Here is a 24,791-nt window from a genome sequence, read left to right on the forward strand (position 1 = left end):
AGGGTAAGATTAAAAAAGATCACCCACTGATCTGACTGGGAAAAAGGACTCATTATTGAGAGAGGGACATAGCCATTGCTTCAGACAGAAGACACTCGAGAAAAGACTTTTCCAAAAATGTCTCCTACTTGAAGGCAAAGTATTCTCCTAACTACAGCAAAACCACCCATCTTTCAAAGGTGATGAAAAGAGGTCAAAGTAGCTCATAGGAGAAAGAAGTAAAAGGAAATTCACTGTCTCCTGGAAAGGAGCAGATATTATGGGAAAATGAGCCCTAACCCCTAGACATTCCTTGTGATGGTCACAGGGACAGGAAATTATAGAGAACACAGAATCTCATATTGCCAGGCACACAAGTTTGGAAGGAATGGAGTAGAGCAGAAGGAGCTAAAAGACCAGGTCCACCTGAGAGGAGAATTAGTGAAGCCACAGACAGCAGAGACAGAGGAGAGGACAGGACAACCCTGTACAGCCTCTGCCTCCAGGCCCTTCATGACCCTGCTCAGGGTGTCCAGGGTCATGGGCTCATTATTTTTTCTCTCACTTTGGAAATTCATCTTCTTTTTTTCTGATGGAATCAGGCCCAAAGGGATCATCTAGGACACTCTTAGAGGAAAGCCCTGCCATTGCTTCATAACATCTACAACCACTTCCAAGCTACACCTAAATTGATGCCATTGTATAGTTTAGGACCCATTCAATATTATTCTTCTAGATTAGAAATTAACACATATTTTAGTTACAAATTTTCAATAATCTATATTTAATATTTCCCACACATTACTTTAAAAACACCATCATCACTAAAAACACACCAGGTGAGAAGGAATTTATCTGCATTCATGTTCTAAATTGTGCTTTAGAGAACCCCGAGGACAACGAACCTCCTGTGTATTCATCTCACCACGCACACCTAGCTTGAGTAGTAACCAGCAGCACTGCTGCTCCTCCGTGTCCTCGTCCCTTCACTTTCTTGAAATAACTTTAATGAAGTGCCTCATTTCTTCTCAAATGTGTTTCACAAAATGCACTGTCACCCTGAGTTTATATTCTCAAATCCTAATGGGTGGGGGGGGGGAATCCATCAGTGGAACCATCCTGACTTCCCAAGCATGAAATCCAAACATTTTGAGCTGCCCCTTTCTATTCTTGCACTTCACACTCCGTGACCCAGTCAGACTGAATACAAATCCATTCCTGCTTTATGGATTTGCAATTTTTGGAAAATGCTCTTATGCTTTACTGAATAGAGAGTGCATTTATCTAAACTCCATGCTTTGCAAGATAATTTCAGTTTTATCCATTTTATACCACTTTGTAGGAATTAGGATAAAAATTCCAGGCATACACATACTGATGAGGATATGGAAAAATTAGAGTCTTCAAAAATGGCGATAAGATTGTGAGATTTCATAGCTACTCTACAAATAGTTTATTTGCTTCTGAACTTACCAAAATAAATTTTTCATATGATTTTAATCACTCAGTAAATAACTAAGAGTTTTGAAATTGCACATTTGCACAAAATGTGGAAGCTGACATTCATATAACAATTTTTTATGGTAACCAAAACTTAGAAACTAGCCAAAAGTCTGTTAGTTTATAAAGGCTAATCAAAAAGAATTTCATCCATACATGGATATTCTTCACCCATAAAAGAAATAAGATTAATGACCTTGTTATTGCATGAATAAGCATTGAAACATATACAAATAGATACAAACAGCCCCTCCTGTGTGACTCTGGTGACAGAATATCTACATTGTCAACATTAATGCACATATAAAATAGAGCTATAGGTTCCAGGGACCATGCGGATATGAATTAGACAGGGGATGATTGGAAACAGTCATAAGTTTTCTTATGGTGATGAACATACATGTTAAGTATCATTATGGTACAGGCACAAATGACTTAATATACAAATCCCATTCCACTTTATACTTCCAATTTGATCTTACTGTATGTGAGCAAAATTCATGCAAAGTGCCATATCAAAAGATAAACCAAAGCCATAACACATAATAAATTTCTGTAGAAAACAAACAGTCCAGCCAGGCTGCCATACCTCCATCCCCAGCACTGCAGAGCAGAGCTGCCCCCGGAAAAGAGGAGGTGAACTTTCCAGGCTGCTGTATCACTGCCCCCAGTGCCAAGGAGGTGAACCTTCTGGGCTGCCATAACACCATCCCCAGGGCCAAGGTGCAGAGCTGCCCCCAGCACAGAGGAAGTGAACATTCTGGGCTGCTGTACCACCAAACCCAGTCCTGAGGAGCAGAGCTCCCCCCAGCACAGAGGAGGTGAACTTTCCAGGCTGCCTTACTACCACCCACAGTGCCAAGGAGGTGAGACAAGTGGGTGTCAGCTGCGCACATCCCTCCCACCCCACCCAATGAAATGAGAAGACACTTAAACAAGTCTCAAAACCAGACTTCCAGATCACCTAAAGCAACCCCAAAGGGAAATGAGATGCAACAACCTGATACTCAGCAACCTGGACTCCCTGAACTGGCAATAAAGGGGACCTGGAAAAAAATAAAATCAGAAATAATTTCTCAAATAACAGCGGAGATTGTGCCCATACAGATAGACATGATTAATTAATCTAGAAGTGACACAGATTAAAAAATAGAGGAACTGAGGAACATAATGGAATCCAAAGAAAGGAAACAAATGGAATCCATAAAACAGATGCAAGCAGATTTCCAGGAGATTAATAACTCCATTGGAAATTGATGCAGAAAAATGAGCCAATATGAGGACAGAATTTCAGATATAGAAGATAAGATTGCAATTAGTGAACAGGAAAAGAAAATTTGCTTTAAAATTGTAAGGAATGACAAGAAATCAACCCAGTAGCTTTTAGATAGTGCAAAGAAGAATAACATAAGACTGATTGGAGTCCATGAAGAAACAGGAGAGAGTGCAGATGACATAAAAAGCTGTTCACAGATGTGATGGCAGAAAACTCCACAAACAGGAGAAAAAAACCTTGACATATAGATAAGTGAGGCATATAGGACTCCAGCTAGCCTTCATCAAAAAAATCTGAAATAGCCATATAATAGTTAAAATTCCAGAAACCCAAGAACAGAACAAAATTGTACAAGCAGTTAGAGAAAAGAAATTAATCACATACAAAGGAAAGATCATCAGAATCACAGCAGACTTCTCAAGGCAAGATGTTCTCAAGAGCCATCCATTTTCCTAAAAATAAGTCAAACTTATCTTTCTTTATGGCCAAGCAGTACTCCATTGTGTGTGTATATATATGTATGTATATATGTATGTATGTATGTATATGTGTATATATATGTATGTATGTATGTATATATATATAGAGAGAGAGAGAGAGTTTTCTAAACTCCTTCATCCTTTATGTTTATATAGGTCACTTACATATTTTAGCTATTGTGAGCTGTGCTACTGTAAACACATGTCACTGTACTAGGATGACTTTAATACTGTACTATCAAACATGTAGAGTAAGTCACAATTCATTACATAAAAATATGAGTTGTTAACAATAATAAATGATTATGTTACTTGTCTATTTGTTGAAAGTTTTAAAATTTGCTAAATGGATGCACATTGAGGCCATACTCTTAAGTGAAATAAATAGGATACACATGTGTAAATACCAAATAGTTTCTCTTGTGTGAGAAACTGAAAGTGTAAATAAGGACTAAAAGGTATAATAGATAATATGAAATAGGAAGAAAAGGGGCAAAGGGGAAGGGAAAGTGGGAGGAGCAGGGGAAAGGAAAGAAGGGAGTGGAATTAATATGAGAAAATCAAAAAAAGGAAACAAAGTCTTTGTAAATAGGGAAGGATGGAGGGGTTGAAGGGAGGGCAGGGGAAGGGGGAAAAAATAAGAACCAAGAGAGTATGTAAAGGTGCATATCTCCAATGATGAATGTCATTATATTATACACCTAAAATGTACCAATAAAAAGATATACCAAAAAAATGGTGGGCCAGCATATTTGGAAGCAGGGACAAGACATCTGTGTATAAAGGAAAAGAAGAGTCTTCATGCATCAATGTAATGTAAAGGTGGAAAGTTAAGAACCATATACCAGGAGATATTGCAGAATAAATCTTCAAGTAATGTGTTGAAAGTTTGGCATTTCTTCCTTTGTTTGCTAATCACAAAATCTGAGAAGGTGCAAGTAGAATACAAAACCACTGGGAAAGAAAATGTACAGATTTTGAAAATTATCAGACTGGCTATGTTGTTAATAATGTAAATAGTTTGGAAAGAAAACAACGGTGTTGTAGGGATTACCTTGGGCAGAAAGAAGCCAGCTGCTGTCTATCAGGTAAATGAGAGAATGAACAAAAATTAAATCAGAGGCTGCCATCCCCATTACAGTTCCAGAGTAAAGGCATGTGACAGCAGGACAGTGTCATGGATGACTGAGGGAACCTCTGTGGACTATAGTCTCAGTTCTGAGGGCTGCTTCAAGTTAATGCCTCACATATGCTAAGGTGGCTGCACAACTCTCAAGTGGAATTTGGGCCTTGGGATTTTCCTTCTTGAGGGCACAGACCATCAAATCCAAAGGCATCTACGTTGTGACCAAATTCAGGTCCAGGAGCTTGAGGAAATATTCACCCCCATCACACTTACAAAGAATGGAGAGAGAGAGAGAGCGAGAGCGAGAGAGAGAGAGAGAGAGAGAGAGAGAGAGAGAGAGAGAGAGAGAGAGAGAACAAGGACTGTCAGGGAAAAATTGCAGAGCTCCAGAAGAAGAGACACTGATATAGCCTTCATTAGGGCAAGCCCAGCACAACTGACAGGTGAAAGTCCCCAAAATTAAATGCACAGCAGACCTGTGCAATGGGTCTGTCCCAGTACCTTAGGCCTGTAGTGCCAGCAGTATAGGAAGTCAGTTGGGGACATCTGCAGGCACTTATCTCTCATGAATGGGGACACTTGTATCACCGCATCAGGCAGAACAAGAAGATGGCATGCCAGTGCCACTTGTGCCCATTCTATACCCCAACATGGAAGGGAGGACCTTACCTTAAAGAAAGATATTCTGGATTTTCAAGGGTAAGTGTTGTCCAGCTGAATTTTGGATTTGACTGGGTCTTATTCTTTTCTGTGTATCCATTATCATTTTTGGAATGGGAATGTCCACCATATTCCAGGCCAAATCTGTAATTTAGAACCAATTAACTTGATTAATTTCATCAGTTCAAATTGGAGAGAATCATGCCACAAGTCGCACCTATAATTTATTCAGGAGTTACTTACATCACACTTGGGACTTAGATTTAAAAATTAACACTGGACTTATTGAGAACTCTGGTGCAATTATGATGGTATATGTGATAGAAAGACATGAAACTGGGAGGACAAGATAGAAAGCTATGATTTGAATGCATGAGCCCCTCGGTGTTCACATGCTGGAACTCATCCCCAGAAGATATTATTAACACATGTACCGTTTGACAGGAAATTTGTCCAGAAATGAAGTAAATTTGTAGAGGAGATCAGTGCTCATAAAATGGCTTGAGGACATTTGCCTCCATTCACTGTAAAAGCACTGTGGGAATCTCTGCTGCCACATGAGGATGCAGAAACAGGACCACAAGATCTGGAAACACTTAACTTGATTGAAAAGTTAACATTGAGACAGGACACAGTGGCCCTCCTGCAAGACAGCCACTTTTTCACTGCCTGTGCTTGAAACTACACATTTCTAGGAATAAGAAAAAATAAACCTGTTCTTGTAGCTTGTATCTAGACTCCACCACCCCCCGCCAAGACCTCATGCAGTTGTACGTTTAGAGTTTCAGACCTGGCTGGATCTAGGGTATGTGATGTTGGGATTAAGGGTCTGAGGCTGGCATTAAGGTGCCCCACCCTAGGTGTGGGTGGCACCACCCAAAGCATGAGTAGTGTGGATGAAATATAAATGCCGTCTTGCTTGCTGCTACTTCACTGCTTGCTTCTTCCCTGCCCTCTACCTGTAATGCCATGAACTGCTTTTCATCTGCTATGCCCCTCTGCCATGCTCCCCTGCCTTGGAACCAGCTAACTACAAACTAAAATCCCTACAAACTCTGAGCTGAAATAAACTTCTCCTCCTTCAATTTGTGGGTGTCAGACACTTTATCTCTGCAATGAGAACAGAAACGAAGACACCTGTATTGATTATAAGCTCCCCATTGTGGGTATTTTTATAGAAGAATTAATGGACATACCCAAGCCCCTCAGTTTGTGAACCCTGTCATGTCCACATTCTGATGCTTTAGCACACTCAGTATTTAGTAACCCATGAATTGTTTCAACTTTAATCCTCTAGTGACATGACATAGGGTGACCTCTTCCAAGCTCATCTCTGTTTCTCTGATGTAGACCCTGCAGCTCCAGATTTCATATTTTCCTTTGCTTTGTAACTTTAATTGTTTGATGGAAATAAGAAAATTTATTAATTTGCAGTTTGTTCAGTTTTTCTGTTATGTTCTTATCTTTGTTTTAAAAAACATGGAGACCAACTTTTTCCATGTACTTACATTTGCAAGATGATGGGCTGCTTTCTTTGCAATAAGCTGAATCTTAGAACATTTAATTACCCATTAAAAAACAATTGAAAAATTTAAACTTAAGGGTCCTATCTTCCTTGTTTGATTTTTGATATCTGGGATCAAAACCAGGGCCTCACATATGATTGGAAAGCAGTCTACTACTGAGCTACATCCCTACCTCTATTTTTATATATTGGAAAATTAATCAACAAAAATCCAAAATTGTGATTCACACATTCATGAGGAAGAATTTCAAATATAAATTCTTATTAAACATAACCAAATTCATAATATATGTTCTATTCCCAAAATGATGATGTAGGACAATTAATGTAAAGCAACACGAAGAAAGACATGAGCTTCCTGGGGATAAGATGCCAGATGGAAGCAGCAGGAGAGACGAATTGCAGAGGAGTCACAGGGATCACTGCACGATGACACGTGTGTTCAACTCTTGGATTATGTGTGCGTGATTGTGTAAGTGTCCACATGAGTTAACACTTCTCAGGTGGACACTTGATATATGGGCCGTTTATGTGTATAATTTAGATGTCAGAGATAAGCAATATTTGCAAATCCTATCTCAGTGTTATTTTAATTTTAATTTTTCTAATGGCCAGAATTAAAGTTTTTGACATATTTATTGGCTATTTATACTTCTATTACTGAGAAGTGTCCACTCATTTCAATTGCCCATTTTTAAATTTTGAGGGTATCTAATTTTTTGAGTTCTCTGTTTGGTACATTCTTGACATCAGTTTGCTGTCTAAGGAATACCTGGCAAAATTTTCACATTCGGGAGGTGAAATAAAGCAGAGATGAAAGCTGAAACATCACAAAATTTACTTCATATATAAAATCAAATATATAAATCAGTTAAAAGACAAAACGAAAGACAGATGATAAGAAACAAAGCTGAATATTCTGCCAAAGTAAAGAGAACTAAGAGATGGAGGAATGTGGGAGGGAAGAAGATGAAAAAATTAAGGTGTTTCATGTCCGTGTATCAAGTTCTATGATAAATGTTCCTATTATACACTGGAAACTCCATTGATAATAATTAATATTAACTAAAAATATAAAGGCAGAAAAAGAATGACAGAGAGCTAGATAATGACAGGTGACACTGAGAAACTCATGAACATCATTGTCATCCCCATGAGGCCTGGTGCTGTTTTCTTTCAGAAAAGAGCAGAACACAGCAACGTCACACATGGTCTCACTACAGCAAGAGGGATCTGCAAACCTCAACTGGAATGACCAAGAGCTGGATGAGGAAGCACTCTGCTCACAAATTAGGGGAGCAAAGGCGTAGACAACGGGGGTAACATTTACACAGCATCGGAACCTACATGGAAAACGCAACCATTCACAACACTAAGATTTGACATGTTTACAAAGCAAGAATCATTAGTACAAAAAATCATGATCTGTGCAAACAGACAAAAATGAAAGGTGATGAAACATTAAAAAGACAACAGAACACTGTCTCAGCAGCTATCATAGTTTCTTGAATAGATCTTGGCTACCAAATTTTTCCAGTGCACTCACATCAGATTCAGAAACTGCCCTCTCTGACGGTTCAGCCACGGAGCTGCCTATATAGCAGGAGGCCATGCAAATAGGGCCTCCCTGTGCTGATGAAAACCAGCCCAGCCCTGACCCTGCAGCTCTGCGGAGGAGCCCAGGCCTGGGTGCCCAGTTGTTCCCACTCAGTGATCGGGTCTGAACACAGACGGCTCACTATGCATTTCAGGCTGAGTTGGGTTTTCCTGTTTGCACTTATGAAAGGTAAATTATTGAGAACGAATGGTATAGAATGGGGGAGTGGACATGAGTGAGATAAACAGTGGACATACCTGACAGTTTCCAGAGCAGGATGTCTCTGTGTTTGCAGGTGTCCAGTGTGAAGTGCTGCTGCTGGAGTCCGGGGGAGACATGGTGCAGCCTAGGGCCGGGGAGGGGGTCCCTGAAATTCTCCTGTGCAGCCTCGGGATTCACCTGCAGTGATTACTATGTGAGCTGGGTCTGCCAGGCTCCAGGGAAGGGGCTGGAGTGGATCTCATACATCAATTACGATAGTAGTTACACAACGTACGCAGACTCTGTGAAGGGTCCATTCACCATCTCAAGAAACAATGCCAAGAGCAGGCTGTATCTGCAAATGAACAGACTGAGAACCGAGGACACGGCGATGTATTATTGTGCTAGATAAACAGTGAGGGGACATCAGTGTGAGCCCAGATGTCAACTGCCTGGCTGAGGCACTCAGAACCAGCAGGGGGCGCTGTGTTTCCTGGAGAAGCAGTTAGGGCCCCAGGAGCAGCTGCAGAAAAGGAAGGGGACAAGTAAGGGTTTCCTGTTGGTGTCTGGGGTTTCCTCCCTGTCTTCACATCCTAAGAGCCGAGGAGACCCCAAAATACATAGGCTTCAGATGACTTATGAAGTATCCAAGTTCAAGTAAATAATCTCTGTTAAATTTAATTGGATTCGTATATATTTATGTATTGACATTTTTTGTCTCCTAAATATGAATTTCACTTAAAGAGTAAACATGACTTGTTTCGAAGCAACTTATACAGTTGTGAAACTATGTTTCTTTTAAATGTAAAATAATCATCATCTTAAAATGAATCTGAATTTATCCTGATTGGGAGATGTTGGCTCAGGAAACGAATACTTCAGATTAGGAAATTGAATCTTTCACATCCCTATTTACAGGGTCTGAGAACAGGCAGCTCTCTCCTCACCTTAGCCACCTCAGGAGACCTGGTCCCCAGCCTCAGCCCCAGCACTACATGGAGCCCTGCACTCTGGGAGGAGGGAAGAGAGGCAGCCGGGCTGAACTCAGGGCAGAGTCCACCAGGTTCTGTGTGCTCTTCCTGTCCAAGGGCACTTTGGGACCTTAGAAATTGAAATACAACATAATACAGTGCAACTCTCTCCCTCTCTCTCTCTCTCTCTCTCTGGGTTCAATCAGTTAATAATGGAGTATATGTAAGTTCAAATATTCCAGTTTCATTAATTCACTATTTCTTTCCTTGAATTTTCATAATTCTGCTTTACACATTTTCTTTTTATTGTCTCAGTGTGTAGTATCAGTTAATTCTGTATTTATCAGTCACATATACCTGAATTTTCAAAAAATAATGAAGTATATCTCTGCACATAATATTCATATGGTTATGGTCTTCAGGCATGTAGTGAACAGAAGAAAATCATTTGCACATCCAACTCCCACACATGCCTTTTCCTGAAGGCAGAGCTGAGGTAACGTTCTCACACAGACACCCCATCCCACAGCTGTGACCAAGGACCTCACAGTCCCACTCATCATGGGAAGCTGAATGCACCTCCACCTCCTCACCCTGCTCTGCACTGCACCTGGACCAGCATCATCACTGATGTGTCCTCTGTTTGAAGACTAAGATTTCCTGTTCCTGATGTGATGTCCCATGTGAATCTGCTGTTTCCAGTCCAAGAAGAGGACATCTTCCAGAATATGTCATCACCTGAGATCCTCTCTCGTGAGCCTTCTGAATTCTACCTACCTGCAGATCCCTGAAATCTCCAAAACTTTTCATGAGTTTCCCACTCAGTTATTGAGTGTGCAGGCATGATTATGCAAATCCCATTTTCAACTACTGATCTTAAAACCTTGGCTGAAGTAAGAGTGCAAATTTGCCAACAGAATGTGCTCCTGGCTTTTTCTCCAACCCGTAAAGTCATAGAAAACCATTACCCCCATATTCAAATCTACAAAAATATAGATATACACCATTAACTTTTCATGAGTCCATGAAAGAAATAAAATTGGAGATCAATCACAAGAAACCTAGAGAGACCGGATATCCAGAATCACAGTTGAGCCCTGCTTCCTGGTGGAGAAGGAGCTGCAGGCACACAGTGGAGGGAGCACTGAGGGGGAGGGAATGATGACTGGCAGACAGGAGGGGACCAGGATGAGCTCACATCATACTCCTGGGGCCACACAGCCTACATCTTATGTCCAATCCCACCCAAGATTTCAAGAGAAAGATTTGAAAAGATCACACAGGGTTCTGACAGGGGAAGGGAGGACTGATCAATGAGAAATGGACACAGATCCTGGTCTATAAAGAAGACACTCAGGGAAGAACATTTCCGGAAATGTATCCTACTGGGAGAAAAAGGATTCTAACTCCAGAACAACTACCCATCCTTCAAATGTTATTTTACATAGTTAAAATCAAGGATAGGAGAAATAAATTAAAGGAAATGGACTGTCCCACAGAAAAGATTTGATGTTTATTAGAATATGAGCAAAATCCCTAGACTTTCCTTGTGACTGTTACATGGACAGGAAATCGCAGAGGATGCAGAATCCCACATTGTCATGCACAGCAGTGTGATGAGAGTGGATCAAAGCTGAAGGAGCTGCAGGAACCAGGTTCATCTGAGAGGAGAACTTAGTGAAGCTGCAGACAGCAAAGGAGACTGAGGAGAGGACAGAAGAGCCTTGTGCAGGCTCTGGCTCCACCACCTGCCAGACATGCTTGGAGAACCCAGGACCTCAGGCTCATTTCTCTCTTTTCCCTTGGTGTTCATTGCAAGGTTTATCTCCTCCTCCTGGGTATTTGGGACATCCAGGTGTGCCATCAGGTGCAGCTGAGTCACAGACTCAGAAGGACACACATATTCCTGCAGGGAACTGGCCACATACCTGGGAGACTCATGAATAAGTTTATGTCTGTGTCTTCCCTTTGTGTCCATGTCTGCCCTGGGATCTGAGGTCATGAATGGAAGAGACCAGTAACTGAAACTCACCGGTCCTATACTGTATCTTTCCTGGTGAAAATGTGCCTTGCACAACCTGAGTGTCTTTCATGGAGATGAGCCTGTCTACCAGGAAGCTGCTTTCACAAACAGGCTACCCTGACACCTCTTGACCAGGGTTGGTAGGCAATGGTGCTAGATCCACTTCCGTCTTCTCCAGTTCCTGAACTGAAATCAGCCTGATTCTGCTCCCAGAATTTCTGTGCAATGTCTCTGGGACCATTTTTGGACCTACAGCTTCCAGTTAATGTGCCCAATTGCAGTGCTGGCTCCTGTTCCTGGTGATGTCTACTGCATGGGATTCTGATTTCCAGGCATATCTAGTTGGTGGCAGTGAAGTCCAGGGCCAAGCCAAAGTGTGCATATACATACATACCCCACCTCTTTTGGGAGGCCCTGGAACCCACATTGCAAAAGAGTCTTCACTGGGATGCAGTATTGGAGCCATGCTGGAGTCAACCTTATCCTTTTCAGGTCTCATGCAGGCCCTGCTGGATCGGTGCAACCTATGGACCCTTCCCATGATCAAAGCTAAGGAGCCTGGAGGTGCACTGACCCAGCCAGGAAGCTGCTCTGTCCTGGAGCCTCAATAAATGACATGAAGTTTGGGTCTTGCCATGGAATCCACCTACTCATGTGAACAGGGACAGGATCACATGGGATACCTACCAGGAAGTCCAGGCCCAGGCTATATTTACAGGTCACCTAAGCCAGTGACCTAGGTATTGAACCTACATCAGCCTGATTTTGCTCCCAGAGTTTCAATGCAGGTTCCTATACCTGGGTCTTGGCTGGTTGTGCCTCAGTACAGGAGGACCAACTGACTGGGTCCAGCCAAACCTCCTACATATGGAGCTCAGGGTCTCACATTGACTTATGTTCTTGGTTGGATGACCATCTGTAGACCATCTCCTCCTCACCACCTGCAGGTCCAGAGCAGTATGCAGACAGGGGACCCAAAGTATATTCCATGTCCCCACCCGTGAATCACATCTGCATTGTGCTCAGGACAAACTGAGTCTCTGACCAGGAAGAGAGGTTCCTGAATGGGGGAGCAGGGAGAGGATGGATGGATGATCCTTCAACTCTGGCCACTTTCTATGCTGTAGCCTCATAGGAGGACTGCTGGACAGGATGCTTGAACCTCCCTAGGTCCTGAAGCTGTCCTAGGGCCCAGGTTCCTAAGAGTGACCTAAAGACCGGCTCCACCCAACCATAGTGACTGGACTTGTGGAGAGGTCACTGTCCAGCCCCAACAGACCTCTTGGAAAACCCAGGTGGCTCATACCCTTCTTGATTGGGCCTCCCTGTCAGTATGAATATCTCCAGCTCCAGGACACAGTTAGAAGCTCAGGGTCAAGCTGAAGGAATCTCTGACACTGGCCCACCATTTTCTGTGTGTTGGAGACACTGTAGAAAATGCATGAGACCAGGATAGTGTCCTTCCTGAAAGGTGGGTGGCAGCAGGGTGTTCATGACCTGCTCTGCACATCCGTAACCCAGGAGCAGTTGCCAGATCAGGGGCTTGTTCCTCCAGGACTTGGGACCATCCATGACCTAAAATTACAAGTTTGTAATGACTGCAGATGTTTAATAAATATCCTGTTTTGGGGGTGAGTTTACATAACTAAGTAATGCAAGGAGAGACATGTAAGAAGATTTCTTAGTGAAGTGAATATCTCATCAGTAAGGGGCTGGAGCATAAGGAGAAATTTTCTTAAAGCCAAATCTACAACATGTTGGGAAACACACTTATCTCAGTGTGTCAATGTGTTGTTCACTTGGTTTTGACACCAGGGCTGGATGAGTGGTATGCACTGTGGTAGAGGGTTAGAGAGTGGCAGATACATGGACCATGTGAATGAGATCAATGGGTAGAGACAAAGAATAATGGATATGACCTGAATTATGTAAATATTGAAAAATTGTGTTTTGTGAATGAGATCCAACATGATTAATACAAGTTCTTAGGCAAGACTTTTGAAGTTGAGCCATCAAAATTCCCATCCAAGTCCTATTCTGAATGGGATCAGATATCTAGGCCCGGACCACACATCACTGGGCTGCTCTGAGGACCTAGGGTCTTGCTGTGGAACAGCTGGGATCTCTGCAACCCAGACAGGTGCTGGTGAAACCATCCCAGGAGGCCTGGCTGATATCAGAGGAGTCCATGGGTCTTTCTGGAAACACATGTGGAATGGATAGTATCTCACTCTCAGAGGCAACAGTGAGCTTTCCTGTACTTGATGGTTGCAGGATGGGGTTAGTGCTCAGCATCACAGACAATGAATGATACCCCAGAGCAGGTTCATGTCATCTATGGACCACATGAACTTGAGTTCACACAGCAGAGCCTGGTCCTTGAAGTGTTTGAGTCTCACTTTGGTGAGTTCTGCCTGGAAAGAATGTAGAGAGGCTGGAGAGGAAGCATTTCCCCAAACAGGATAATTACATGGACCCCAGCACCATACTGCTGCATGGACCATGTTGAACTACTTCCTTCTTCTTAGGCTGGATCAAGCCTAGAGTTAAGAAGTTTCCTGCCTCATGAATATGCAAATACCCTGAGTCTGCTGAGGTAAATACAGATATGTCTGTGCCCCAGAGCAATCCACAGCCATCATCCCTCTTCTGCAAAATCCCCCAGAGCTCAGCTCCTCAGCATGCACTGGACCTGGAAAATCCTCTTTGTGGTGGCAGCTGTGAAAAGTAAGATGATCCACAATCCTAGGGCTGAAGGAGGGACCAGAGCCTGTCAGGGGGCACTGCCTCCAACTCCTGTGTTCTCTCCATAGGTGCCCATGGTCAGGTGCAGCTGGTACAGTCTGGGGCTGAGGTGAGGCAGCCTGGGGCCTTGGTGAACCTCTCCAGCAGGTCTTCTGGCTACACCTTCACAGAGTACTTCATGCACTGAGTGCAACAGGGCCCTGGACAGAGGCTGGAGTGCATGGGAAGGATCAGCCCTTACAATGGTGAAGCAAACTATGCTCATTAGTTTCCGGGCAGAGTCACCTTCAGCAGAGACACCTCCTCCAGAACAGCCTACATGGAGCTAAGCAGTCTGAGGTCTGAGGGCACAGCCGTGTATTACTGTGCAAGACACAGTGTGGTGACTACATCCTGAGTGTGTCAGAAAAAACAGAGGAAGAAGCAGCTGCCTTGATACTGAGTTGACAGAGATGATGAAGCTGAACGCTTGCTTACAAAATAGGAAATTTTCAGAGAAGACGAACAATGGATTCTGGTTACCCTCAGATGATATGGAGAAATCACCACAGCCCAGTTTCTCTATATCCTAAATATTTGGGGTAGAGAAACCTTCCAAGTAATAAGGTTGAAACACACAATGCCAAGAAATAATAGTATGAGCATGAAGTTTCCAACCAATGGCATTAATGCCAGGGGAAAATTTGGTTGATTAGAATATGTCTACTTTTAAACACTAAGGGATTGCAAAACTTGCCTTGTCTGTTTCTATTTAGTACAATGTCCTGTTAGAGAGTGTTTGTGTGTACAGATAAGCTGAGGAATAGGTACAGGAAAAAAACAATTATAACTGTTATCACCACTTTTGGTGAAAATAATTCTTGAAAAACTAGATAAAGCAATTACACTAGAGAAAGAAATAAAAGCGATTTAGATAGGGAAAGAAGAAATTATCACTATTTGCAATTGACATCCTCCTCTACATAGAAGAACCAAAAAAAATCCATCAAAATACACCTAGAACTAATAACTTATTTCAATAGTATACTACTGAAAAATCAAGAGCATTTCTGTTGCCAGTAACAAATTCACCAAGAGTGAAATTTGGGAAAGAATACCTTTCACAATAACATCATCAAAAATGAAATACTTAGGCATTAACCAAACGAAGGAATGGAAAGATCTCTACAATAAAATCTACAGTACTCTGAAATGGATGATGAAATAGTATATCAGAAAATTGAGATATACCCTTTCCTGAATAGACAGACCCAGTACAATTATAATGGCCTTACTTCCAAAAGTGGTTAATAGATTTAATGCAGTCTAAAGAATATCAATAACATTCCCCAGAAAACTGGAGAAAGCAATCCTAACATTCATATGGAACCGGGAAAGACCTAGTATAGCAAAAGAAATTCTAGGCAACAAGGGAAGGACAGATACCATCGCAATCCCAGACTTCAACTTATACTACAAAGTTTCAGTGATGAAAACAGCATGGTATTGTCAGAAAAACAGACTTGTGGATCAATGGAACTGAATAGAAGATGCAGATACTACTGCATGCACACTCAGCTACACTGTCCTTAACAAAGGGGCCAAATCACTTCCCTGGGGGAAAGATAGCTTCTTTCACAGATGGAGCTGGGAACACTGGATATCCACCTGCTGAAGGTTGAACTTAGACCCATATCTTTCACCATACCCTGAACTCAAATCTAAATGGATCAAACAATGCAACTTTAGAAGAGAAACCATTTTTCTGTTGGAAGACAAAATAGGTAAAACTCAAAGACATAGTTATAGGCAAGGACTTTCTGAAGAAAATCTGGTTGTGCGAAAAATAATTGAAGAATCAACAAATGTGATCATATTCAATGAAAAAGCTTTTTGCACATCCAAGAAAACATAATCAAAGTGAAGATATAACCTACAAAATGGGAAAAAAAATTCCAGCTACTCCTATGACAAAAGACTAATATCTAGAATATATAAAGAATTCAAAAATGTAGACCCAGTCCAAAAATTGGCCTCTGAAATGAATAGACACTTCTCAGATGAAGTAATAAAATTAGCCAATAAATTTCATGGAAAAATATTCAGCATCACTGGCGTTTTGAGAAATTCAAATTAAAACAACATTACAATTCTATCTCTTCCCAGAAGAATTTGCTACCATCAAGATATTAACCAAAAAACAAATGCCAGCCAGGCTGTGGGGAGAAAGAAACCTTTCTTTTTTGTTGGTGGGAATGTACACTGGTATAAACTCTAGAAAACTAAAACTAATACAACCCCTCAAAAAACTAAAATTAGTATTTCATTTGGCCCAGCTCTTCTCTTTTTAGTTATGTTCCCCAAAGAGTTAATATATCATAACACAGTTCTGTATGTATATTCGTGTTTATAGCAGCAATTACTAATAGCTAATTCTTGGAAACAGCCTATGTGCCCATCAACAGATGAATGGATAAAGATATGGATATGGGCATGGCTGTCGCTTCTCGGCCTTTTGGCTAAGATCAAGTGTGATATTGGCATGGCTGCATATAATCATGCTACAATTGGTGCAAGAAGGGAAAGGTGTGAACAACTAACTATACTTTCTGGAAAAGACAGTATGTGTGCATCACATATGCAATTTTTTTAGAGTATTTAATATGAGTTCCTGTCAGATATTTTCTGGGGTTTGGTTTTGGTTTTTCCTTTGTTTTTTATGAGTTTTTAATTTTGTTTTATTTTTTCTCTTTGCTTTAAAACGTTCAGACTTTCAGCCATTGAAAAAGTGCAATTGAAAACAACACTGAAATTTCACTCTGCCCTACTGTGAATGACCATTATTAAGGGCTGCTAAAACAACAAATGGTGGCTAGGTTCTAGGCAGAAGGAGCACTTCTACTTTGTTGCTGTTGCCAATGTAAAGAGGTAAAACTGCTATGGAAATCTGTATGAAAATGCCTCAAAAATCTAATACTAGATATTCCATTTGACCCAGTTTTACTACATCTGGGTATCTTCCAAACAAGTTAAAAACACTGTAATACAATGGGCCATGTATGCCCATGTTTATAGTAGCACAATTCATAATGGAGAATTCTTTTGGCAACTAACATACCCATAAAGAGATGAATGGATAAAATTAAGTGGTATATTTACACAATGGAGTACAACTCAGGTATAAAGAAAGATAAAATGCAGTCCTGTTTTTCACACATCATAATTTAAATATTGGATAATTTTTATATGATAAACTAAAAAATATTAATAAATACCAAAATAAATGGGAGGTTGTAGGAAACGGTGGGTGGGGGAGCTTTATCAACATGAGAAGAGGGAATTGGGAGACATACTAGGGATGTCAGAAGAAAGAGAAGTAAGGATTTAGATGTGATATAATTATGTACCATTTCCCAAAGATTAATGCATTTATTATATAATACGAATGTACACTAAGTGAAACACACACACGCACACGCACACACACACACACACACACACACACACGCTCACACCCTCCCTACAGGATATTCAGCACCAAAAGTGGGCACTCAGATCGAGCAGTGAGTACAACTGACCTGAAGAGGGCGCGCGTGAACTTCAAGTGAGCCCAGGATCAGCATCTGGTGTTTGGATTCGCAGAGAAACAGAAAGAAAACACAGACACAGAGAATGAAGCTGGGAAGTGAGGGGCTTTCTGTCAGTCCCTGGGGTTTCCGCTCTTTTCCATTGTATAAACGTCAGAGATGTTGGAGTAAATTTACTGCAATTGATGTGTGATAGATCCAGGTTCCAATAAAAAAAATATATATATACACATATGTATATGCGTCCTAGCTTATTTCCTTTGTGTAATGTCAAGAAAATTTACTGAAAGGGCAAATACAATTTGGATACACCTGAAAATAAAAGGTAAATATTCAGGATTTATGTGTCCTTGGAATGTTAAGTCATCGTCCTCTAAAATCAACCTGTCAATGTGTTCATCATAAGGAGAGATGGAACCAGGCTGGAGTCTTTGTTTTGGAGTACAGAATCAAGTCCTACACAACCCAATCTACAGGGTCTGGACACTGCCCCTCTGAGGCATCCACACCTAAAACTTGCTGCATAGAGGGAGGGCATACAAGTAGGGCCTGCCTCTGCTGATGAAAACCAGCCCAGCCCTGACCCTGCAGCACTGGAGAGGAGCTCGGTCCTAGACGCCAAGATGTTCCCACTGGGTGACTTAGGCTGAACACAAATGGCCCCCCATGGAGCTTAGGCTCATCTGGGTTATCCTTGTAGCTACTTAGAGGGAGATTTGTGGAGAACAAGAGATACTGAGTTGTGAGGAGACATGAGTGGAATAAACCATGGACATGAGTGACAGTTTCCTGAGCAGGACGCCTCCATGTTTGCAGATGTTCAGTGTGAGGTGCAGCTGGTGGAGTCTGGGGGAGCCTTGATGTAAACTAGACAGTCCCTGAGTCCCTGCAGTGCAACCCATGGATTCAACTTGTATACTGGCTGTGTGACCTGAGTTTGCCAGGCTCTGGGAATAAAAACTCGAGAGGGTCTCAAGTGTTGGTATGGTAGAACATATTATGTAAACTCCATGGAGACCTGATTCACCACCTCTGGAAATAATGACAAAAGTATGCTGTATCTAGAAATGAACAGTGTGAGAACCACCGACACAGGCATATATTACTGTGCAAGAGACATAGAGAGGGGATATCAGTGTGAGCTCAGACACAAACTTCCCTACATGAGTTCCTAGGGCCAGCATGGGGCACTGTGGATCCACTGAACACCAGAAATGTCCCCAGGAACAGGTAGAGAGAATGAAGTGGGGAGTGAGAGCTTCCTGTTAGCTTCTATGGGATTTTCTCTGTCTTGACATCAGATGACCTGAAGAGAACTTGAGGTGAAAGATTAGGGCATAGTCCCCACCTGGACACTTGACATGACCTGTCAATCATGGAGCCAAATCATGGCTGGCATGCGTGTTCAGAGAAGCTTTGAATTACTCTTTGGTATAGTCTGGATTTAACTTCCAAAGAAGATATTTTAAAAAATGGCTGCAATTGATTTCATTGTCACTTCCCTTTTGTTCTTGCAATGGCCCACTCTGTATACAGAGCAAATATTCTCTTCTCTTTGGAGCACATATTCCCTTGAGAACTTCCTTCTGCACTACTTTTTCACCTCTTTTATCTTGGTTGTGCTGTACAATTGCTGAAAGAACCACTGGTAACCTTTTTGTCCATTTCTGGTGTGATGTTGCAGGTGCACCTGTGATTCCCAGTACAGGATGAGGATGTCTTCCGGAACATGCCACAACTTGAGATGTTGCCAAATCTTCACTGTTGGACCTTATGAACTCAGGCTTCCTGGAGCTCCCTGAAATCTCTGATACTTGCTTGTCAGGAGTTTCCTTCTGCTTCCTTTTTATGTGCAACTGAGTATACAGTCATCATTGTCCAGACGTCACCTACAATTAGAGATCTTAGACCCCTAACTCAAAGAAGAGATTAAAGGTAGACTCTGATGGTGACTCTGGTTTTTTCTTCAAACTGTAAAGACAGAGAATATGAGTATTCATGTATTTAAATATATAAAATCTGGAAAAAACACATCAATATCTTGTTATGGGTCCATGAAAGAAAGAAAACTGCACATGGAACAATCACATAGATATCTGGAGAAAGGAAGATCCTTGATCACTGATGAGCACTGGATCCTGGCACAGAGGAAGATCACGGAACACAGCCAAGGAAACACTGAGGGGCAGATGATGAATGGCTGCAGGGTTAGAGAGGACCAGGGAGAAGGTGAGAGCTCCTAGGGAACACACATCAATATTTTTACCTCTTGAAGCCACCAGGAACTCAAGGTGAGGATCCAAATAGATTTTTTTGTGCTGGGATAGGAGGGAGGGAGGAATGATGGGTGAGAAATGGACCTGTCTTGCTCTGGACACTCAGGGAAGGACTTTTCCAGAAATGTATCCTACTTTGAGGACAAACATTTTCCTATTTTCAGACCAACCATCACTTCTTCAAGTATGATCTCTAGGACTCAAAACAGTCCATAGAAGATACAAATAAAAGGAAATGCACTGTTCCTTAGAAAGAAGCAGAAGTCATGGTAAAATAATCCAAATATCTGAAGGTCATGGAGACAGGCAATCACAGAGACTTCAGCAGGAGAACACAGAATTCCCAATGGTCATCCACATAAGGCTGGTGAGTGGGTTAGAGCTGAATGAGCAGCAAGAACCAGGTGCATCTGAGAGGAGCAGTGTGTGAAGCCACAGACAGCAGAAGAGACACAGGAGATGAGAGGAGAGGAGAGGAGAGGAGAGGACAGCCCTGTGCAGGTTCTGTGTCCACCACCTGCATGACCCTGCTGAGGGTCCAAAGGGCCTCAGACTCATTTGTCCCTCTCCCCTTGGTGCTCTTTGCAAGGTAGGATTTCTCCTGCATTTTTGGTTCATACAGATGTGCCCATAAGGGCACAGGTTTGCATTACCAGGAAGACACACACATTCTTGCAGGAAACTGGCGTTACACTTGGGGTAACTTAGGACTGAATATGCCCTTGTCTGACCTGGCATGTGAGGTCAGAAGATGAAGAGATCAGAATCTGTAGCCCACCAGGATGGCAATGTGTCCTTCCTGGTGTCAAGGTGTCCTGCTGAAGCTCATGTCCTGAGTGGGGATGATCCAATTCACTATGAGATTTCAGCTCCCAACAGGTGATGCCAGCACATCACCACCATCAGTGGGCGATGGTGCTGTTTCCCAAATTGTCTTTTACATGTTTTGCATCATACAGAGGGGATTTCAAGGAACTCTGAGTGGACCCACAGACTCCTATGAGTGTCCTCAGATTTCCAGGCATGGGATTTGGTGGCGATGAGGCCCAGGGATATGGGGAGGCACATAGACACCACCTGTTATGGGAGGTGCAGGAGTCCACAACGCAAAAGATCCATCTCTCAGGTGCAGGATCAGGGCCTTGTTAGAGTTGTCCTCATGCTCCTCATGACACATGCTGCCCATGCTGGCCTGCTGTGATCCAAGGACAATTCCCCATGGCAACACCAAGGAGTCTGGAGCTAGAGTGACCCAAACACAAAATTGGTCTCGCCTAAAGCCTCAATAATTGACATGAAGTGTGGTTCCTGCTATACAACCCAACTGTCAGGGTGAGCAGGGACAGGGTCACACAGAAGCACCAACTGTGAGGTCCAAGTCTAGGCCATGCTCAGGTCCCTATGGCTTTTGACCCTGGTCTAGGTCCTATATCAGTCAGATTTCACTCCTACAGTCTCTATACAGTGTCTTTGTGCCCATGTCTAACAGGCTGTGCCTCTGAGCTTGGGAATACATGGGAAGGGTCCAGTGCATCATCCCATGCATGTGGTGCAGGGTCATGCACTGACCCACATACTAGGTGGGATGACCCTCTGTAGCCCACCCCTCCTCACCACATGAAGGACCAGTGTAATGTGAGGACAAGAAATTCAAGATGAAGGCACTGGTGTTTCCCTGCATGGGCTAAGTGGAAAAAGAGCTTCAGGTCCAGTAGTTGGATGGGCTAGCTCCTGAGTGGGTGTAGAATGGGGATGGACAGGTTATTTTCCAACTCCAACCACCATCTATGTTATGGCCTCATGGGAATGGTGGTGGGGAAGTGTCCTGTGCATCTCTGGTCCCTGCAGCTGTTTCTTGCTAGCTTCCCCGAAAGGAAACAAAAGGACAGAAGCTTTCCCTCCTAGAGTATCTGAACTCTTGAGAGGTCATTCTCTAGCCTTGCAGGATCCATCTCAGGAAAGCTCTATCTGCTCTGGTCTCCCTGCAGAGTAGGAAGCTCAGTCAGCAGGTCCTCTGCTCCAGGACATTGTCAGAAGTTCAGGGTTGTCTGGAAGGGGCCTCTGAACCCAGATCAGACCTTTCTGAGGACACTGTAGGAATCACCCTGTGATTCAGCCATGAATGGGTGTACAGGGTGGAGAGCAGCAGAGAGCTCAGGACCCATTCCACACAGCTACAGCCCAGTACCAGGTGGTTTCCTGGAACAGGATCCTCCTGGGCCTGAGTTTTCCTTTTTGAAAAACTATGATGTAAGCTGGGGATTTAGCTCAGTGGCACTGGTCCTACCTGGCAAGTGGAAGGATGGGAGTTCAACCCCCCAGTTCTGAAAAGAAAAAAGAAAAAAACACTGTGATGAAACCTTGGAAGTTTATAAAATGTTCATGTTTGAGAAATACCCTGTTTGATTGGGGGACTTTGCCTAATTTAAAAATGTAAGGACAGATACAGGGATTTTAGTGTATTGGATATATAAACATTAAGGTGGTGGAACACAGGAAGGAATTTTCTTAACTCAAATGACACAGCATGTGGGGAGACACACTTGTCTCAGTGTCTCATTATAGTGTTTCACTTAGATATTGGTGTTGGTAGCAGGGCTGAGCGGGTGGCACAGTGGTGGGGGGTGAGAGAAAGTGGCAGATGCATGGTCCATGTGGATGAGATCAATGGATAATGATAAAGAGCAATGGATATACGTCAGTGAATGACCATGGCTGTGTGGAGAATGAAAAAGATTACTCTAAGGTGAGACTTTACTTCAGTCACTGAGAACACCCAGAGGGGCTGCTGCTTCAACATAAGAGAGCTTCAAACAAATAGCAGTGAGCTCAGACCTCTGTAGCTATATACTAGTAACTCAAGGACATGAGAACAAATATGTAGAAGAAAACCATTTGCAACATGTTGTATTGGAATTTTGGTTGGAAGACAGGGCTAGAATGGGATGATTTGATACATGACACATTTGATACTACACGTTGACCTATTTTAAGCAATCCTATCAGTGTACAGGTAACACAATGGCCAAAGCAAACATCTCCAGAAACAAACTACTTTCAATTCTGCTGACCACTGTCCTGAGATTCTGCTCTAAACTCTAACCATGCACTCCTGGAATTCTGAACTGTTGTCCAGAAAGTTCCTTCCTTTTTCCCATTCACTTCAAATATTACTTTGGCCAGAGTCTCCCAACATATATAAACTGAATTGCTGTAAAACCTATAATATTATGTTTTGTGAACTTGGGAGTGAGACCCAAACATATTCAAAACAATGTCTTAGATGAGATTCTAGAAATTGTCATCAGCCTCCCCATTAAAGTTCTGTTCTGGTTGGGATCAGGTCTAGAGCCCTGGACCACACATCGCAGGGCTGGTCTGAGGAGCAAGGGTCTTAGTGTGGAACAGCTGGGATCTCTGCCACCTAGACACATGCTGCAGAAACCATCTCAGGAGTCCGAGCTGATATCAGAGGTGTCTGTGGCTCCTTTTGGGTACACATTTGGCAGAGACAGTGTCCCTTCCTTCGAGTCAACAATATGCTTTGCTGGTAGTTGATGAAAGCAAGATGGGATCAGTCCACCAGCTAAACATCAGACAGTGATTGCTCAGAACAGGTCCAGGAGTCTAGGGACCACTAAAATTTGGATTTTATGTGCAGAGCTTGTTCTGTGAAGACTTGATTCTCAGTGGAATGAGTTCTGTCTGCACAGGGTCTAGGGAGGTGGCAGGGGATTCATGGAATCATATATAATTAGGAAATTGGCCCCAGCACCCCAATGTTTCATGGATTGTGTGAGATCTCCCTCCTCCCTCTCAGCCTGCATTAGGTCTTGAGCTAAGAAGATTCCTATCTTATGAATATGCAAATAATCTGAATCTTCTCTGGTAAATACAGATATATCTGTGCCCCAGTGTATCCCCAAACCACAAACCTCCTCTGTAGAATCCCCCAGAGCACAGCTCCACACCATGGACTGGACCTGGAGAATCCTCTTCTTGGTGGCAGCTGTGAAAGGTAAGGGGATCGCCATTCTCAGGGCTGAGAGGGGATCATAGCCTGTCAGGAGGCACCGCTTCCACTCTTGTCTCCTCTCCTCAGGTGCCCATGCCCAGGTGCAGCTGGTTCAGTCTGGGTCTGAGGTGAAGAGTCCTGGGACCTCAGTGAAGGTCTCCTGCAAGGCTTCTGGCTACACATTCACCAGTTACTGGCTCAACTGGGTGCGCCAGGGCCCTGGACAGGGACTGGAGTGGATTGGACAGATCTACCCTGGTGATGGTGATACTAGGTATGCTCAGAAGTTCCAGGGAAGGGTCACCCTCACCAGCGACACCTCCTCCAGCACAGCCTACATGGAGCTGAGCAGTCTGAGGTCTGAAGACACGGCTGTGTATTATTGTGCGAGACACAGTGTGGTGACCCACATCCTGAGTGTGTCAGAAACTATGAGGGAGGAGCAGCTGCAGTGCAGCTGACATGACTGACATGATGAGACTGAAGACTTACTTAAAAACTAGTGTATTAATGGAGGATAGGAATCATGGAAAAGGTATGCACCCTAATTGTATGGGATAATTGTATGGGTGTCAGCCACAGTCACCCTTGGTGTAAAATACAGGAAGTAAAGAAATCTCCCTACTAATAATGTGGACAGAAGCCATGCCAAGAAGGTATGTGTGAGGACACATATTTCAAAAATACTGGAAAACTATTCAGGAGCAAAGTTTTTCAATCACAAGACAACATACTGTGCATTTTCTAAAACAGAGATAGAATGTTTCTGCCATTTATATTTAGCAGAATTTACTTATAGGGTAGGTTTAGCTTCACAGTAAAATTAATTAAAAAGTAGAGAGATTTCCCATG

The 24,791-nt window shown here is 42.7% G+C and overlaps 1 gene segment (V, D, J or C); it reads left to right on the plus strand.

The window, feature by feature from the left end:
- The first annotated feature begins 23,832 nt into the window (after positions 1 to 23,832).
- On the plus strand, positions 23,833 to 24,415 carry LOC101718898 (immunoglobulin heavy variable 1-3-like). The segment is given in 2 exon segments: positions 23,833 to 23,942; positions 24,027 to 24,415. Coding segments are annotated over 2 exon segments (420 nt in total).
- The last annotated feature ends 376 nt before the right edge of the window (positions 24,416 to 24,791 follow it).

Source organism: Heterocephalus glaber, unplaced genomic scaffold, assembly GCF_053883595.1.
Source record: "Heterocephalus glaber isolate CG9 unplaced genomic scaffold, H.glaber_assembly_v1.0 deba00001726, whole genome shotgun sequence".
Lineage (NCBI taxonomy): Eukaryota > Metazoa > Chordata > Mammalia > Rodentia > Bathyergidae > Heterocephalus > Heterocephalus glaber.